The sequence below is a fragment of the Citrus clementina genome, unplaced genomic scaffold (assembly GCF_000493195.1).
Source record: "Citrus clementina cultivar Clemenules unplaced genomic scaffold, Citrus_clementina_v1.0 scaffold_8, whole genome shotgun sequence".
NCBI lineage: Eukaryota > Viridiplantae > Streptophyta > Magnoliopsida > Sapindales > Rutaceae > Citrus > Citrus x clementina.
Genome location: NW_006262022.1, coordinates 7451395 through 7471166, shown reverse-complemented (window position 1 = coordinate 7471166; position 19772 = coordinate 7451395). Strand labels below are relative to the sequence as shown.

The following is a 19772-nucleotide window of genomic DNA, read 5'->3' as shown; positions in this document are numbered from 1 at the left end:
ACATGGTTTGGCACTCCAAGAACAATTATAAGTGATGGTGGGAAACATTTTTGCAATCGGCAATTTAAAGCCCTCTTGAGCAAATATGGAGTCACACAGAGAGTTGCCACCCCTTACCATCCACAAACTAGCGCCCAAGTTGAAGTCTCGAATTGAGAATTAAAGAAAATTTTGGAAAAAATAGTAAATGCTTCGCGGAAGGATTGGTCGACAAAACTAAACGATGCACTATGGGCTTATCGAACAGCTTTCAAAACGCCTATTGGTATGTCTCCTTATCATCTAGTATTTGGAAAGGCATGTCATCTACCTGTTGAACTTGAGCATAAGGCATATTGGGTTATGAAGATTTTGAACTTTGACATGCAAGTAGCAGGAGAAAAGAGATTGTTGCAACTTAATGAAATGGATGAATTTCGCAATGCAGCTTATGAGAATGCTCAAATCTATAAAGCCCGCACTAAACATTGGCATGACAAACATATACTCATACGTGAATTTCAGGTTGGCCAAAAGGTTTCATTATATAATTCTCGACTTCGACTTTTCCCAGGCAAGTTTCAATCCCGTTGGTCTGGTCCCTTTTACAATAACAAAAGTCTTTCCGTCTGGCGTGGTAGAAGTTTCACATAATACAAAAGGCACATTCAAGGTTAATGGTCATCGATTGAAGCCTTATCTGGATGATGCATTTGATAAGCACAAGATAGCTACTGAGCTGTCTAGTCCTGAATGACGACCAGAGACAGTCAAGCTAATGACTATAAATTAAGCGCTTCTTGGGAGGCAACCTAAGTTTTCTAAACTTTATTATTGTCATTTTTATCTTTCCTTATTTTTTTCTTTTCTTTTACTTATTTTATTTTGTTTTAGGATTTTGTACAAGTTTGGGGGTCGATGAATATAACTTTCCACATGCCTTTCAACGACTCAGCTACAACTTCACATTTTCAACTGCAAAACCGGGGGAGTTTCTCTTTTCCTTTTCTTTTCTTTACATTGAGGACAATGTTTATTTTAAGTTTGGGGGTGGGAATATTTTCTTTCATTTTTAGTTAAAAAAAAATTTTGTTCGTCTCAATCAAACAGGTACATAGAAATAGAAATATTTGAGCAAAATTTGCGGACAGGTAAAACAAAAAACACCCAAATTTGCAAATCCGATTGGCAGAGATCAATTTAATGGCATACATACGATGCGGACAACACAAATGCCAAAAATAGTTATTACAAATTTACAATGGCCATCCATTTGCCCCGATAATCGGAATAATGAAGCGTATATAAGGGCAGGAAAGGAGTGGGAATTAACAAGAGATATTGAATCTCTCTAACTTGATAATAAATTTAATTTGATTGGATTGATATTGATTGACATTGAAATCATGGGGAAGAACATGCTTGTTTCGATGTTGATCATGTCAATGCTATTGAATGTAGCCGTTGGATTCCTCGATCCACTCAAAAATGTTGCAAACCGTATGTAATAATTAATCAACTGTCCTTAATTAGAGTACTTATTGTGTTTTGACTTCATATATTCAATTAAATTTTATATATGCAAGAGTACTAATTTTCCAGTTTTTTTAAAATTGTGTTTTTTCAAATATTATTTTAGAGGCACAAAAGGGAGTGCAAGACATTGCCAAGCAGGCTTTTGGCAGAAAGACCTTGGAGGAGATTGCGGCAGCACAATTGCAAGCACCTGGCGATTGCGATGAAGGAAAACTCATTCATAACCCTCATGACGCTCTCGGTGTGACTGATAAAGGTAAAAATATTATAATTGGGGCAAACTTTATATTTAATTAGCCAGCAAATTGGAGGGAAAGATGACTCCGGATTAATGCGTTTAAAATGCGAACTCAAATGCAACGAACGTTATGTCTCTTTTTTTCTTTTTCTTTTTTCTTTTTTTAAGTGTATTAAGGTTCATGTGTCCTGACGAGAGACTGAATTTTACAGTGTTCTGAAAAGCTTAAGTTTGTACATATTTCCAGGATTAGAACTCGGTAAGGACAGGGGCGTTGAGTTTACTGACCAAAAGACCCCAGAGGAGAATGGAGGAGAGCAAGCTTGTGATCAAGGTCCAGCTCAAAATCTTGCGGGCAATATTCTAGATGGGGCTAAGAACATTCCCAGGCAGCCTGCTAACTAAAGAAGAGGAAGATTTGGAGTTATGGGCCGACTGCACAGAGTGTATCTTAGTATTTGCATATTTTAATAACGTGCTCCCCCCTTTGATTAATCTCCCTGTAATTGAGAGTGATTGAGTGGCCGCTGCGCAGGCACACCACTAAGTTTAAAAATAATTAATAATAAAATAAAAAAATGTCATATGCATGACAATATTAATAATTGGTCACACATCAATGGAGATAGATGTTATATATAAAATTATTTTTTTAAATATTTATGGATTAAGTATCTTTTTAAAAAAAATCACGGATCTCGTATTTAACGTAAAAATTATTTTCCGTGCTTGTTCTGTATGCCTTGTCGTTACATCAAATGGTTAATTGGTTTTGGGTGTAACAATTTTGGGTTGAACAGGTCAAAAATTGTTTTACAGTAGTGACATATGAGCTGTCTTTACAACAATTGATAATCAATCAAAATTATAGAGGATTACTCGACGCAATGAAGATTGCAGATATTGCCACAACAACACATATATGCTTTTGGATTATAAGCGTTTTCAGTTTCTCTAATATATTTATTTATTTGATTTATGTATTCCGGTTTCTCTAACATAGTGATAAAGAATTTATAGAGTAAATGTTGCAGAGACCGCATTGAACGACGAAGATAAATTCCTTTAGAAAGCTCATAGAAACTCGTATAATTCCCTAGTTGTAATTACCTAAAAGATTTCATGTTAATTCTTGATAGTTCCATTAAAATTTTTGTATGACGGGCCATCTTCTAGTTATTGAAATGTTTATGCAGAAACCTGGATGAGTTGTGTAGCGACCAGACAATCACGTCAACACTTAAATTTGTAGTTTTTTGGGGAGAAGGTTCTGTGGTACTTCCTCACTATTGAACAAGTTGCTGCTACCTCGAGTACTTCCTCCAAGAACATATGTGTTCACAAAAACCAGTCATGGAATGCTGGAGGTTTTCCCAACATAAACCCTTTGACGCTCAAGTTAGCAATCTAGGTCTACTTGGAAAAACTTGTGCCATAACTTTCGTAGCTTAATTACAATTGTTCCAAGTGAAAAGAGTTAATTTTAACAAAAAAGAAAGATAGCCGAGAGAAATTGTAAAATAGATAGAAAGAGAGAGAGTATATGAGAATTAAGTATCTAACCCTTTTTACCTCCATTCTTTGTAGCTTTTATATCCAGACAGAATTATCATCCCCATCCTGCGTCTACATCCTGCGCAACCAGCATACCAGCCCGCGCTTCATCCCACGTCCCGGCCGCGTCTCCACCAGCCCACGTCCGCAGTTGCACAAGCCCTTCAAGCAACCCACGCCCAGCAACCAGCAGCCGCGTCACTCTCCTATGTTCAAAGGACCGCCGCTTTTCACATTCAAACAAAACCCGTGAGTGAAATTACTGTAACAATGCCGAAGAGAAAAGCATCAACTTCCAAGTCATCAACGTCTAAAAAGAAACCCGTTGCAAAGAAATCCAAGATTGCCGCTCCCACTACAGTCCCATGGAACACAGTTTCAGATTCACGCCAAGCCGTGAGACAAAGATCGAAACATGGAAAAGGCATGAGTGTTTTGCCACTTGCTGAATCCAATCTCGGAGGGTGCCTCACATTCACGACTCAACAAGAGAAAGAAAGGTACAAAGATATTTCCAAGCGAAAAATACTTCCAGCTAAGTATATTCATTACCCGATTCTTGAAAAATTAAATGTTAAGGATAATTTTAATTCTTTGATAGATAAGATTGGTCTGTATAAGTTTGTTGATGTTGATTGTTTGGGTTATGTTGAGTTGATTAGGGAGTTTTATGCTACTTTTCAATTTAATATACCGAATGATTTTACTTTGCATACTCCGAATGTTATAAAGTTTAGGTTAATAGGACGAACTTTTTCACAATCTATCACAGATTTTAACCTAGTTTTAGGATTCATTGATGATGATTATTCTTCTAGTTATGCATATTTAGGGACAACTTGTGACTTTTGCGAAAATTTTGAGCTTTATGGTCTTTGGCGTAATTTATCTTTTGATCACAATGCCTATGACCCGAGTAAATCAAAGAGCTCTTTCTTACGTGATCCTGTTTTGCAATGTGTACATCGGTTCTTAGCATATAATTTTTTAGGAAAGAAAGATCACTCGGGAGTTTTCTCTAAAACTGAATTTTATTTTATCTAGTGCATGTTAAATGATGTGAGACCTAATCTAGATTTTTGGTTAGCAGACCAATTTCAGAGTGTGCTTAAAAGGTATAGGACTTTATTTCTTGGTCTATACATTACTCTATTAGCTATAAACTTATGTGTGCTTGATCCTGACAATAATGATTTACATCCTGCTTGCAAAAAGGAATTTTTGGATATGTCTTTGTTTGAAAGAACAGGTGTGATCAAATTTAAGGAGGGGAGATTTCAGTTTACTGAACCTGGACTCACTCAACTTCCAAAGAAGCTTTATGCTAGGAGTGGTGCTACCTTTGATGACGAGTTTGACGATGAAACTACTGCCCCACTAACTATTCCTTCTACATATGCACCACCTTTGAGCATTCAGTTAGAGAAAATAGAGCACAAGCCGAACAAGATGGAGCAGAATTTGGCTGCATACTTTGAGAGTGTGGGATTTATCCCACCATTTCCGTCAAGCCCATAGACGTTATGTGGATCAAAGCTCACAATTCAGGGACATTTTACCTTTAATCTTTTATCCTTATGCTTTATTTCTTTATGTGAGCTTTGATTATCATACATTGGGGACAATGTGAGTTCTTGGTGTGGAGGAGGGATTTTTGCAATATTGATGTCTGGAAGTATTATTTTCACTCTACTCATCCTAAAATGATTTTGGAGTTAGTATGTTTCATATATTATTCTTAATTTCTTTTCTTTTCTTTTCTTTCTCACTGCATACATCTTTCTCACTTCTTATCCTTTTTACCTTTCCTTTTATATATCACTTATATCTTCTTCTCATTCTACACCATTATTGATGCTTGATTCATTTGAAGAGTGTACATGATTTGATGGCAAATTTACCAACTTTGTGAGGATTTCAGCCTATGAGCAACCATTTTGCTCTAATTATTTTTGTTATGTGAATATCAATCTTAGTTTGTTTATTCTAGAACTTGTTTTGTTATGCATGTTGAAGCCACATTATAGGATTTTATGCATTAAAATGATAAAGGCACACTACTTTCCATTTTTCTATTTTCACATTTTTCTTCTTTTTCTCCACCCGAAGACCTTTATTTGTTATCTTTGCTTGAGCCTTAACCATTCTCTTCACTTGTTTTACCCATCTAATTATCTCCATCTACTTACCCATTTTCCTTCTTTTTGACCCTCAATTTAAGGAGATTTTTGGACTCATTGTTTGGATATATTTTGTATATATTTTATTGCTTTTACTACCTTGAATTAAAGTTTCTCAATTAGATCAACAAGCATTAAGCTTGAACTAAATTGTGCAAGGTTCATTTCTTTTGTTTGATTCAAATATATATATATATATATATATATTTACATTCTTGGTGACTCGAGTATAAATAAGTGTTTTGATATCATAAGGTTCATTCAATGAGTTCATTATTCTCATTTTGATCTCTTTTTCTTTCATAGACCTTTCTTTTTCATTTAACCCTGTTACAACCTTTCAAAGACCCTTAGATTTTTGCATTTAATTCATATTTTGTGGATTGAGATGTGATATATGAGCAAGCTTATAGTAATAGCATTCTTTGATTTGATTTGAGTGCATAAATGATACCCTAAACACTTTGAGTGCATGGAGTGAAGTCAATGAGATGGCTATTAAATCTTGTTGCACTTGAATTTTGAATGGATCTTCTTGGTGGTTGAATTTTTTTTTTATACTAGTTTATGAGATCCTATGCTTTAAAATTCTTGTCTCTCGAATGTTGATTGATTTAAATTCTCGAGGTATGCTTGCTTAAGATTGTTTTTGGATGAGTTGAGATGAGAATTGAGTGGAGATTTGGGATTAGTCTTGAGTTATATGCTTGAGGACAAGCATTATCTTGGTGTGGGGGAATTTGTTAGAGTGCAAATTATGCACTAGTTTTGCATTGTTTACCTCCTTTAGTATCGATGTTTTGCACTTAATAATAATGATTTACTTGTGTTTTATTTTTGTAGGTGCAATTCTATTGATTGGTGCTAAAATTGAGCTACAAGATGATGGTTGAGGATGATTATTTTCCTAGAGAAATTATGAGCTTCAGAAGAACTTTGTTGATAAGGCGTGGGCACGTGCTGTCAACTAAGGACCTACATTTTTTATTTTAACGTGTTTTGTCTTTTTGGTTATTTTGTAATTTTGAATTTAATATTTAGATAATATTTTAGATATTTGTATTTTATTTTTGGAAAAACTCTATAAGAGAAAGGAGACGTGAAAAACAAAGGGGTATGAGATTTTTGAAGAAGAAGAAAAACTTTAAATCTAAATTTTTCTCTTCTCTCTATGAAAAACTAAACATATTATTCTGGTTTAAGGTTAATAAAGCTTTGACTCATCATTACTGTGAGATCTTTCTTATGCTTTAATTATTTTATTGTTTTTTGGGTATTTATTTCTTCTCTAAATTATTGTCATGATTATGTTTGTTAATTAGATAATTGGCCACTATTTTAATTATCAACTTAATCTATTGTCAATTAAAAGATTCATCGTATGAAGATTTTAATGTTTGTGACAAATAGCATAGCAGTGCGTTGTGTTATAAGAATAAACAATCTAATTTAAATGAACCATCGTATGCGTTTGTTGATTAGGATTTGGGTCTCTCTGGTTTTTCAGGTTGTCAATTGATTAAATCCTATGATCGTATCTAAGGTTGTCTATATATTAGGGAAATAACCAATGGTCGTACCTTGGTTATCGATTAGTTAAGGAGCGATTGGCTATTAGAGGGTCTCAGTAGTTATAACCGGTCTATTCATAAGTAGTAATGATTTATATTTGAATCAATAATCAGTAGTCGAATCAAGCTAAGTTCAATCCTTCAACCAGAGCTTCCCCCAATTTGAATTACAATTTTAATTTGCATTCTTGTTATTTTAGTTTGATTTTTATTATTGTCAACAATCCCCTCATTTTACATTTTACATTTTAAAAGGATTTAAATAATTACCATTCTCTGTGGACACGACCCTGCTCAATCACTATACACAATTTATTTAGAGTAGTTATTTATTTTTACTGGCTTCGATAACCATCACTACCTCTACCTACCCATTGGCTTTCGGGTGAGCTAGTGAGCAGAATTTCAACTTTACACCTAGGTTCTAACAAAACACAAAACTTTCTAAAGATTCGAATTGCCTACCATTTTATTGCTATCGAGGCATGGAGAATTTCATATTTGCACACTAGGTACTTCTAAAAAGAATCAATTGTCCTCTTTCTCTGATCTTGTCGAGAGTCTCAACTTCAACCCATTTTGTGAAATAATCAATGGCTACAATAGCTTGAGCAGCTGCTCCTCGTCCTTTAGGTAATCGTTTGATTAGGTTGATACCCCATTGTGCAAATGGCCATCGCAAGGACATAGTGGTCAGCTTCTCTGGTGGTTGTGTTAGATAGCAGGCAAAATCCTGAAAGTTTCTACAACGTCTGGTCTTATTTTGCTCGTCCTTGTGCATCATTGGCAAAAAATATTCCTGCCATAAAGCCTAGAACACTAAAGACCTTGCCTTTGAATGATTACCACAGATCGCTTCATGAATCTCTATCAGCACATATTTTGCTTCATCTTTGTCCAAGCATTACAGGAAAGCAATGTATACCCTCGCCTTTACAGTACCCTGCCCAACCATTAGAGGAAGGCAACAAATCCTTGTTCTCTTTTTTCTTCTTTAAATAGCTCCACTGACTGTAGGTTTTTGTTCTATCTTAACAAACAGCCCCAAAATATTGATGCAGAAATCTGATCGAGTTGCGTAGTGACTATACAACCACGTCAACATTTAAATTTATAGTTTTTAAAGAGATGATTCTGTGCTGCTTTTTCACTATGGAATAAGTTCCTGCGACTCGAGTACTTCCTCTAAGAACACTTATGTTCACAAAAACCAGTCAAGGGACGCTAAAGGTTATTTTGACATAAATTTTCCAATGCTCAAGCCAGCAATCTGGGTCTATTTGAAAAACTTGTGCCATAATTTTCATAGCTTAATTACAATTATTCCAAGTGAAAAGACTTAATTTTAGGGGAAAAAAGAAAGATAGCCACGAGAAATTGTAAAATAGATAAAAAGAGAGAGAGTATATGATAATTAAGTGTCAAAATTTCTAGCCCCTTCACCTCCGTTCTTTGTAGCTTTTACATCCAGTCGGAATTTCAGCCTCCTCTCCACCGCAACTGCTACTGGGTTGGTTACATAACTGTGGGTGAGTCGTGAGTGGGTAGCATAGCTGCTGGTGAGTGAGCTTCGTGTCTGAATTCTTTGGAGGAATCCCACGGGTGGAACTTTGACTAAGCCTTCGATTTAACTTGATCCTGGTCTCTCCTTGCATGTCCTCGAACCGACTCTATTCACGATTCCAACCACATGCCTTGTTAGTATAATTCTCTTTGGGGAGTCATTTTAGGCGAAGGGGAGCACTTCTACTTATACATGCCTGGTCATGATGATTTTCACCCCAAAACATATAATATAAAATAGTTTTTATTTTTATATATTTTGTATCGACATATTTTGTATTGACAGAGACAGATTATTTCCATCACTATATAGACCACTTTTTTTGTTGTAGTTACACAAACGGAAAACTATTTTTGTTAAGATATATGTGATGAAATTGTAAAATGCAAAAATCATGACTGTTATATATTATGCATGCCATTTAATATGATAGAAGGGTGGTTTCTCTCACAAAAGATATATCCTTATATGTTTCAATTTGAACGCATAACTTCCAAATGGTTAGTGGACGTTATCAAACTTGTACCTGGTTTTTGATTGTTTATATAAAGACATGGCTACATCATAAATAATTAATTTTTCTAAGACACCATAAAAGATTTAAGTGTTTAACTTATATGTGTACTTGGGCATTTGCATGTGACCATCAGCCTAATAGTGGCGTATATCGATCAATGAAATCCTATAGTGGTTTTAGAGCCATGTTTTAATGCATAACAAAGATTCAAGTGTAAGAAAGTTTTATCAAGAAGTTCATCTTGATTTAATTCAAATAAATACATTTTCCATTCTAGAAATATTCTAGACGTCCTAACAAGTTCATATAGTTTAAAAACACTAAGTTTCGGTGTCTGGAAGAGTAAAAATCGCAAAAATCAGTGATTTGTTGCAGGCATGCCCATCATACACGCTCTAGAAAGACACATGTAGCAACAATCGCGGATGTGTGTTATCCACGCTCCCCTATCTGCACTTGTTTTAGTCGATCCGACCTGAGGCATGCCCAACCCAACTCTTGCTTGACTCAAGTCTAGATCCACATATTGATTTTTTCATTCGGCATTTTTTTACCCAATTCAACCTGACTTTGACCCGGTTGTTGACTATATGAACTAGACCATTTGTGAACCGCGGCTTCGCCCATTTCTAGTTCATTCGATTGTCAGATATAATTCAGGCATCAAATCAGCCCCAAACTGTACCAAATTTCGCATTTCAAGTTTTTCCACCAATCTAAAGGGATTCGTGCCTTAGAATTTAGTTTTAAAGATGCAAGATTTAGAAAGTTGGGGAAGCGCAGCTAATTTTGCAATTCTGCTTAAGCATAAGAAGGGTCTTTGCATGCGAACGCTTATGCTTGCTTGAATACTTCCAGAAGCTGCCAAATTTAAAGAAATCAACTTTGCCATTCCAGATTTGAATATGAGGGAAATCAGTTCTGGTTGGCAGATTCAAGCTCTAAGTCCACTACTTCTCACAAGGGTTCTAGACCAAACTAAATCAATTTACTTGCATCAACAATATGATGATAAGGAAATTATCGAATTGGCATATCCAATATCTGTAATAGTGAGAGAATCATCAAGGCCATATCTACATTTGCACTTGAATGAGTATAGTTCTAGGTTGATAAATTCTAATGATTAATGAGTTTATTCCACCCTACTATTATTAAATAAGTTATAAATGAGTGTAACACATAATACTACAGTTGTAATCTCTCCACTAGTTAAGTAATAATAAATATTAATACTAGTGTTATTTATTTGCTTAGTTCTTAAAAAGGAGGAGTAAAACAAATTCAGATGCAGTTAATGTAGAGAGATTCAATAATGTTAATTTTACCATTTGAAAAAGAAGAATTTTTTATTTGTTAACACATGAAAGAACTTTGCATAAAATTATTAAAGATAAGCCAACATATGACACAGAATTGACAAGATGGGAGGAGGATAATGCCTTGGCAGGGCTATAATACTAAAAAATATGCAAGATAATTTGATCCAATTATATAACGGGCTTGCTACTGCAAAAAAAAAAAATCATGGATTTGTTGGAAAATAAATATGGTCTAAAATCTAAAACTTATGTACAACTTCAGTTGCCAAAATTTAATGGTTGTGGTATGCCTAAAAATGATAGTGTGGTGGATTATATTATGAAATTTGAAGTTCATCAAAAGATCTTTACAATGCAGGCCTTTCTATTCCCAAAAAACAAAAAAAAAGGCAAGTATCAATCCTTCTTAATGGTTTCCCAAGAACTTGGAATCGTGTTGCGACATCTTTGACACATAGGCAAAAGGAATTGTGTACGTTACTATCATTTTTGGCATTAGAAGAAGGTAGATTGAATTTTAGGAAAAGGGAGAATTGTTCTAATAATCTTCTCTTGTCAAAAAGCTCTTATAATAAGATAACCAAATCCGTAAGTAACAGGCTCAAGAAGGAGAAACACACAGCCCCATGGAAGTTTGGACGATTTCATCTGGAGAGATATTGTTCATTTGAAGGTAAAATATCTAAAGCAAAAGAAAGACAACAAAAACCACAAGGAAGTTTTTTTTAACAGTTTCTAAAGCATTCATTGCTGAATTTAATGGTCGACGATAGCCAGATTCTAGTCAATAATGACAAAGGCCAGTTTAGAAAAAATTAAAGATAAAGCACTAGGAGAGTATTGCTTATACGTGGGAAATAATACCTATGTTAATGTGGAAGGCATAGGGGATTATAAAATTTCCTCTAACAATTCCACCATCATCATGAAAGAGTTTTTGTTTTATCTAACAATGGAAGAAATCTAATCTCTATGTCTATGTAAGAGAAAAAAAGTTTTGAAAATTAGATTTAGGTCTAAGTTCGTGACCATAGGAACAGATGGTCTTGTAATGTTGAGGTAAAAAAGAATTCATGATGTGTGTTCCACTGGCTTTACTATCAATAAAATTGCTTCTTCTGATTGTGTTGATGTGTTTGATTCTCATGACAATACTTTTCTTTGGCATTTACAATTAGGTTATATAAAAAAAATTAAAAATTAAAGTTGATGCTTTTTTACATATATGAATCATGTGTTAAAGGAAAATTATAAAGAAAATCTTTTTCAAAACATTAGAAATCATTAAATTTACTTGAGATAATTTATTTATATTTATGTGGACCTATGAGAACAAAAACATGTGGAGGTATGTGTTAGCCTAAAGGGCTACACATACTATAATTTTGATGATAACAAACATGTGTCTTAAGTAGTGTGATAAATATTTATCTTGTATTTCACATTTTCATTAGTTCTTGAAAGATAATATTTATGGGAGTGAATCACGTGAAATCAAGCACAAGACACTTAACGGACAACGACTTGATCAAGAACAAAGTTTAGCTCAATGGAGTTATTATTGTGACAATTTTTTTGTAAATCTAGTCTAATTCATTATATACATGGTTTAGCATTTAAGAAGTTCAAGATTTTATTTAGTAAATCATTATTTTTCATAAACCAAAAAATTTTATATTTACACGACAAGTATTTTGTAGATTTGATTGTTTTACAGATTTTGGATTAAATTGAAAAAGTTTTGAAATAAACAAGTATTATGAAAAACCTCTTTGAAAAGTATTTTAAAGTTTTGGGCTGTATCATAATTTTAAAAAATTTTGGGCATAACAAGCATTATTTAGAAATTCTAAATTTGGACCTGTTTGTAAACATGTAAAATATTTTAGACTATAGTGTAATTTTAAAAAGTTTTAGATTACATTTTAATTTTTAAAAGTATTAGGGCCAAAAAGTAAATATCAAAACTATGGTGGGAAGACAGAGAGTTAGAGGCTAGCCGCCAATGGTTAGCGGCCAGCCACCTGAGGCAAATTTTTAAATTTTCGAAGCCAAAATTTGCAACGGTCACTTGCACTGTACTAAGCGGTGATCCGGCTAATTAAGAGGCTAGCCGGTTATTTGTTGATTTTGTCTATAACAGCTACTTTTTGTGTTAAAACTATATAAACTCAAATCCATCATATTTTGAGCTTCTATTTCGCAAATCATCATATATTAAACCTCCATTGTGCTATCATTTGTATATTCACTCTAAAAGAGAGTTATTTACTGTAATCTTCATTTCTTTATAAAATTCGTGAGAATTTAAGTGTGAGAATGACTTGGCTTAAGAGATTGAGAATAATCTCTTGTTGTAAAGGTCCATTGACACCTTGGAAGGCAATTGTAAAAACTTGAACCCTTGGGAGGCTTGGATAATGAAATCCTCAAGCTTGGTTTGCTTGGAGGTGTGGACATAGGCGGGGATTGCCGAATCACGTAAAAGATCTTTGTGTTTGCTCTCTCTTCCATTACATTGTTAAATTGTTTTTTATTTCATTAAGGCATTATATTAAATTTTTGTGTGGTTTGCTTAGCTTAAGTTTTAAAAACGCAATTCACCCCCCTTGCGTTGCATAATTAGTATTTCAGTATAAAATACTTCATCACATTTATAGATGACTATTCACGATTCGGCATATATACTCGTTAAAACACAAGTCTAAGGCTTCAGAAATATACAAGAAGGAAGTAAAGACTCAATTAGGTCGATCTATTAAAGCCTTTAATAGTGATGGTGGTGAATATGAAGCTATTGATGATTTCTACAAAGAAAGTAGGATAAAGCATATCTACACAATGCCTTACACTTCACAACAAAATGGAATTGCAAAAAGAAGAAATTGAACTCTATTAGATATGACGAGATCAATGATGTCTTCTTTGGAAATGTCTATACAATTTTTGGGAGAGGCATTATCTAAAGCAACATATATATTAAATAAAGTTTTTACAAAAGCTAACCTTTAACACCTTATGAAATTTGGATAGGTACCTAACCTACCTTGTCAAAATTAAAGGTAAAGGGATGTAGGGTTCACATAATTTTTCCTAAACCTTTACATGATAAGATAAGCGCCAAGACATGGGAAAAGTAAATTCATTGGTCACAGTGACAATAGAAGTAGTTACCATTTTTATAGTTCAAAAAAGGGATTAATAGAAAGTAAAGATGTTGTATTTTTTGGAAACTACTAATGTAATTATTCATTCTAAACAAATAAAACTAGTTGAAGATAATAAGTCTTTACCACTTTACAAATCAAAACCAATGGTATGATTACTGATACGAAAGATGTAACTAATCCCAACAATTTTACACAATCAAATCAAAATGGTCAGATGAGCGGGAACAAAAGCAAAAGAAAACCATCACAATGGTTAAAAGATCATTATATTTACATGCGAGGACATAAATCAACTAGGTGATGATCCCAAAAAATATAAAGATGTTATGAATCAAATGGATTTTAAAGAGTTAGAAAAAGCCATGAAAGATGAATTAAAATCCATTAAAATAAATAAAGTTTGGGAATTAGTTTACTTACCTAAAGGAAGAAAGCCCATAGGTCGTAAATGGGTCCTTAATAAAAAATGAAAAGAAGATGGAAGTCTACATAAATACAAGTGATAATTCGATGGAATGAGAGTTATCATGGCACTTTTAGGCTTAAATCAAGATTATTTAGAGAGTAAATAACATGTTTTTATTGCATTTTAGTTGTATTTTGCATTAACATCCATTTTAGTTTAATTTTAATAAATTCTATTTGATTTAGAATAATTTGTGTGCTTAAACCATATGCATAATTGTAGGTGATCGGAAACTCAAATTTCAAGGAAGGAATATTGTTGCAATAGGCTTGCAAAAGTAAGGAAAAAACATGGCTATAGAAAAATAGAGACAAGTCTAGAACAGTTCAAATAATGTAGCTTTTGTTGTAGCAACCATTGCTGTAGCTATTGTTGTAGCAACCATTACTGTAGCTATTGTTGTAGCAACCATTACTGTAGCAATCCTAAAGCATTGATAGAGAAGATTTTGCGCGGGATACTTAGCAGATTGCGATCTAGAGTTTCCAAATCTGGAAGATACGCGCCTTAGACTTGTGGTTGCCCTAATTTTCAACTATAAAAGAAGCACACATGCAAATGAAGAGGGGCCGTCAACCTAAGAAAAAAAACTGAAACGAAGCAAGAGTGAAATAGAATTCAAGAGCAAGACTCACGGCTACATCAGAGGAGAAATTTACAAAAATCAATCGGGAAACCAATCTTTGTTATTCTTTCCTTGTTTTCTTGTTTACTCTTTAATCATGGGGATGTTAATGATGGTTGAAACTCTTTTATTTATTTTTCTTTCACAAAACATGAACTAATTTTATTTGTGGTTGAGTGATAAACAATCTTGATGGTTCATTAACTGAATATATGTGTTACTGCATGTTTGCTATAGCACTTTGTTTTGAAAATACTTATTTCAATTCATTATTTTAGCTGACCACCCATTTAATGATACTAGCTAAGAAAGAGCCAGAAAAAGGCCTATCTTAGTGGAACATATCAAAACAATACTTGGTTTTAGATTGAGTTTCCTGAGTTGAGTTTAACTTGATTCCAAAATGGTCATGCTTAATCTAAAATTAGTGATGAACTAGATATATAGATTCATCTTGTATAGTAATTAGAACCTAAGCGTGTAATGTTGTATCCTATGTTGTCATGACAATTGGTCACTGTTAGGTTGCATAAAGATATATGATATTCAACATGCGACAGCTGAGGATACATTAGGATTATGTCCAGTGTTGTAGCAGATGTTGTAGCAACTAAACCTAAGATTGGAGGAAATAGTCAAAACTATTAAGAGAGTTTAATCACTAAACTACTCTAATCTCATTGGTTTTATTCTTGTGTTTAACGTGAGAATTTTTATTTATTGCATTATTATTTATTGCTTTTTTATTTTAATTAGTTATTTAGTTTCATTAATTATCTTGTCTTAATTTAGAATACAAACTACACTGTTCAAGATTGTTGTAGCAAATCTGACAACATCAATCTCTGTGGAGACGATCTAGAATACTTATCATTATATTACTTGTTGTGTACACTTGCACATTAATAACAATAGCATTTGAATTCATTGCAACACGAGGCCAGACTAGTTGCTAAGGGTTATACACAATAGCCTAGAGTAGACTATTGATTCTTATTTACCAGTTGCAAAATTCACATGAATCTGAATTCTTATGGTAATTGTTGCAAGAATAGATTTTGAATTAAATCAATTAAATGTAAAAACATCATCTTTAAATAGTGAATTAAAGAAAAATATTTATATGTCTTAGCCAAACGGTTTTTTTGGTTAAAGAGCATGAATACAAAATTTATAAATGAAAGAAGTCTTTATATGGACTCAAGCAATGGTCTAGACAATGGTTTTTGAAATTCCATCAAACAATCCTAGATTTAGGATATCAAGTGAATCCACTAGATGATTGTGTTTATAGTTAGAAAAATTACTTATACTATCACCATGTGTTGATGATATACTATTGGCTAGTAATTGTATAGATTTATTAACGAAACAAAATCATATCTAGATATAAAGTTTGAAATAGAAGACATGGGTAAAGCATCCTATGCTTTAGGAATTAAAATTTCTAGAGATAGAGGTTTAAGGATGCTATATCTAGATCAAGAAAATTATCTACATATAATACTCAAGCGTTTTGATATGACAACTTGTATGTAAGGCAACAATTCTACATAAGAAATTATGCATGATAAATAAACTGAAATAAAATAAATGAAAATATACTTTATGCATAGGTTGTTGGGAAGTCTCATGTATGAACATTACTAGATTAGCTATATCACATGAAGTAGGAGTTGTTAATAGGTATTAATTATATCCAATTAAAATTTCTAGAGATAGAGGTTCAAGGATGTTATATCTGACTCAAGAAAATTATCTAGATATGATATTCAAGCTATTCAATATGACAAACTGTAAGCCAGCTAGTACACCTATGTGTAAGGCAACAATTGTCTATAAGAAATTATGCCCGACAAATAAAATTGAAATAAAAGAATTGGAAAATGTACTTTTTGCATAGGCTATTAGAAGTCTTATATATGCAGAACCAATACTAGATCAGATATATTACGTGTAGTCGAGACTCATACCAGTCAAAAGGTCAAAATGCTAGCCTATATGGTTATAAAATATTGATTTTGATGATAACAAACCACATATTTTAGATAAACAAATAATTATACATAGTGTTTTTATAACAAGAGAATGTTTTTGTTAAATTGGTTATTTTTCAAGATGTGAACTAAAATGAAAGAGTTTTGCTATCTTTGATTTTAATAAGTCTTGTTTTGAATTCTTGATTTGGGCTTATTTACAAATATTTAAAACTTTTTAGGCCATACTATAATTTCTATATATTTGGGTCGTATCATAATTTCATAAAGTTTTGGAAATAACAAGCATTATTTAGAAATCCTGAAATTGGACATATTTGAAATTATTCATAACATTTTGGGCCATAATACAGTTATAGAAAATTTTAGGGTAAAATTATAATTTTAGAAAATAGTTTACAACAGATGTATTGTAGCAAAGCGGCTAATCAGATTTTACAAAGCGGCAAGCCAGATTATTGGCAGTAGCTCACTGGAATGAAAGCGGCTAATTGGATTCCAAAAACTGCATGTCGGATGTTCTAAAATTCAAATTTTTGCTGTAATGGTAACATAAAAGCGGCTAACTGAATTCACAAAGTAGCAAGCTGATTATCACCAGAAAGCTTATAACAACTAGTTTTTGGGCTCAAACTATATAAACTCAAATCCAATTCATTTTCAACCTCTCAAGCAAGCAAAAACAAAAAGCACACAACATATATTGAGATTCCATTTCACAAATAATCATACATTGAATCATCATTGAGCAATAATTTGTATATCCACTATTAAAGAGAATTTTTTGTTGTAATCTTCATTTCCTCATCAAATTTGTAAGTGTATAAGTGTGAGAAACACTTGTGTGAAGAGATTGGGAGATAATCTCTTGATTATAAAGGTCCATTGACATCTTGGAAGTCAATTGTAAGCATTTGAAGCCTTGAAAGGCATGGATAGTGAAATCCTCAAGCTTGGTGTGCTTGGAGGCGTGGACATAGGTGGGGATTGCTGAACCATGTAAAAATCCTTGTGTTTGTTTTCTCTTCCCTTACTCATTTATTATTGTGCTTTATTGAATTTATTAAATCATTAGATTGAAGTGTTGTGTGGTTTGCTTAGCTTAAGTTTTTAACATCCCAAATCACCCCCCTCTTGGGTTGCAGAACTCGTATTTCACAAAAGACTTCACTTAGAAAATTGTGGTGAGTACAATAATGATATGTTTCTAAAGTATGTTGAGATGAGGGCATTATACGACACTTTACTATTTGAGATACTTTACAGCAAAATGAGGTAGCAAAATGCATAAACCAGACAATACTGACGAAAGTTCAATGTTGGATTGGGTAAAGAATTTTAGGTCGAGTCAATTGTATATGAGTGCCATCTTAATTAACCACTTGCCATAGTTGCAATTGAGGGAAAGACACCCATAGAGATGTGGATTGGTAAACCTATTACTAATTATGATTCTTTACATATTTTGATTCTACTGCTTATCATCATGTAAAAGAATTTATGTTGGACCGAAAAGTAAAAAAAATAAATTATTCTTGGGTATAGCTGGTGGAGTAAAAGGATACCGTCCCTGGTGTCCTATTACAAAGAAGATTATTTTTAGCATAGATGTGATTTTTAATGAATTAGTCATAGTGAAGCAAAAAGATTCACAAAATGATGACAATACCAATTGTACTTAGTAGTAGGTGGAGTTTAAAAATGTTAAAGATGATCTAGTCAATGTTGGGAAGAAAAATAATGACTCTTTATCGACCGAAGATGAAGAAGAGGTTTTGACTAGGGACTTTCACAACAACAAGATTCAATTGTATATAGAAGGCCACAAGAGAGATTTATAGGCCTACTTGCTTTGCTAATTTGGTAGCTCTATGCACTTCCAGTTATAGACGATGATATTTCTTTTACTTACAGAGAAGCAATAAGTAAGCCTAAAAGTGTATAGTAGAAGCTAGTAGGATGAAGGAATGCAATCTCTTTATAAAAATGGAACTTCAGAGCTAGTTACATTGCTAAATAAATAGAAGGCAATTAGCTGCAAATGGATATATGCAAAGAAGAAAGGATCCCCACATGAAAATGAAATTTAATACAAAGTTAAATTGATAGTGAAAAGTTATGCTTAAAAAGAAGGAATATACTATACTGACGTACTTTCCTCAGTTGTAAAACACTCATCTATTCAAATTTTGCTACACAATTTAATTTTGAACTAGTTTAGCTTGATTCGAAAAATGCATTTTTACATGGTGATTTGGAAGAAAAGATCTACATGACTCATCCAGATAGATTCATGGTTGTTGGAAAAGAAAATTAGGTTTGCAAATTGATAAAGTCACTTTATAGTTTGAAACAATCTCCAAGGCAGTGATACAAGCGATTTGATTAGTTTATGAAAGGGCAAATGTGCACAAGAAATAAATTTGATCATTCTATGTATTTTTGCAAGCTGCAAAAGGGATCCTTCATATATTTTCAATTTTATGTCGATGATATGCTAATAACATCTAAGAGCAAAAATGAGATTTTAAAATAAAAGATCTGGGTGACACTAAGAAGATTCTTCGCATGAAAATATGCAGAGATAGTGCTCGTAGTAAAGTCAGCTTGTCTTAGAACTAATATTTAAATAAGGTACTACAATAGTTTGGCATGACTGAGCAGGTAAAAACTGTGAATACTCCGTTGGCTTCTTATTTTAGGCTTTTTGCACAACTATCTCTTTTGACAAATGTAGAGCAATAATATATGTTATAAGTTTAATGTGCTAGTAATTTATATGTTCTTTTTATATTTTCTTAATTTAATTTATGTTAAATTATATTTTGTTATGTTAATTTTTATCTTAATTTTTATATTTTGTTATTTTTGGCAAAATCTGGGATTAAAAAGGAACTAAATCGGAACATTCAGGAAAAAATCTATTTGAAAGAATAAAAAAAGAAAAGCAATATAGAGAATTAATTGGAACAAATCAAGAAAGATTTAATTTAATTAATCATCATGCATGCAATCATGTGGAGGCAAGCTTCAAAGATTTAGTTGACAAATAT

At 32.8% G+C, this 19772-nt stretch overlaps 2 protein-coding genes across 2 annotated transcripts; both read left to right on the top strand.

Moving 5' to 3' along the window:
- The first annotated feature begins 267 nt into the window (after window positions 1-267).
- LOC112096308 lies at window positions 268-736 on the top strand. The gene is made up of 2 exons (XM_024179733.1): window positions 268-504; window positions 554-736. Exons 1-2 carry the CDS (start codon window positions 268-270, stop codon window positions 734-736), a joined length of 420 nt encoding a protein of 139 aa, XP_024035501.1.
- Window positions 737-1335: 599 nt separating this feature from the next.
- Window positions 1336-2308, top strand: LOC112096237. Its single transcript, XM_024179502.1, has 3 exons — window positions 1336-1479; window positions 1619-1771; window positions 2001-2308. The coding sequence occupies exons 1-3, from the start codon at window positions 1386-1388 to the stop codon at window positions 2156-2158; spliced, it is 405 nt and encodes a 134-aa protein (XP_024035270.1). The 5' UTR covers window positions 1336-1385; the 3' UTR covers window positions 2159-2308.
- The last annotated feature ends 17464 nt before the right edge of the window (window positions 2309-19772 follow it).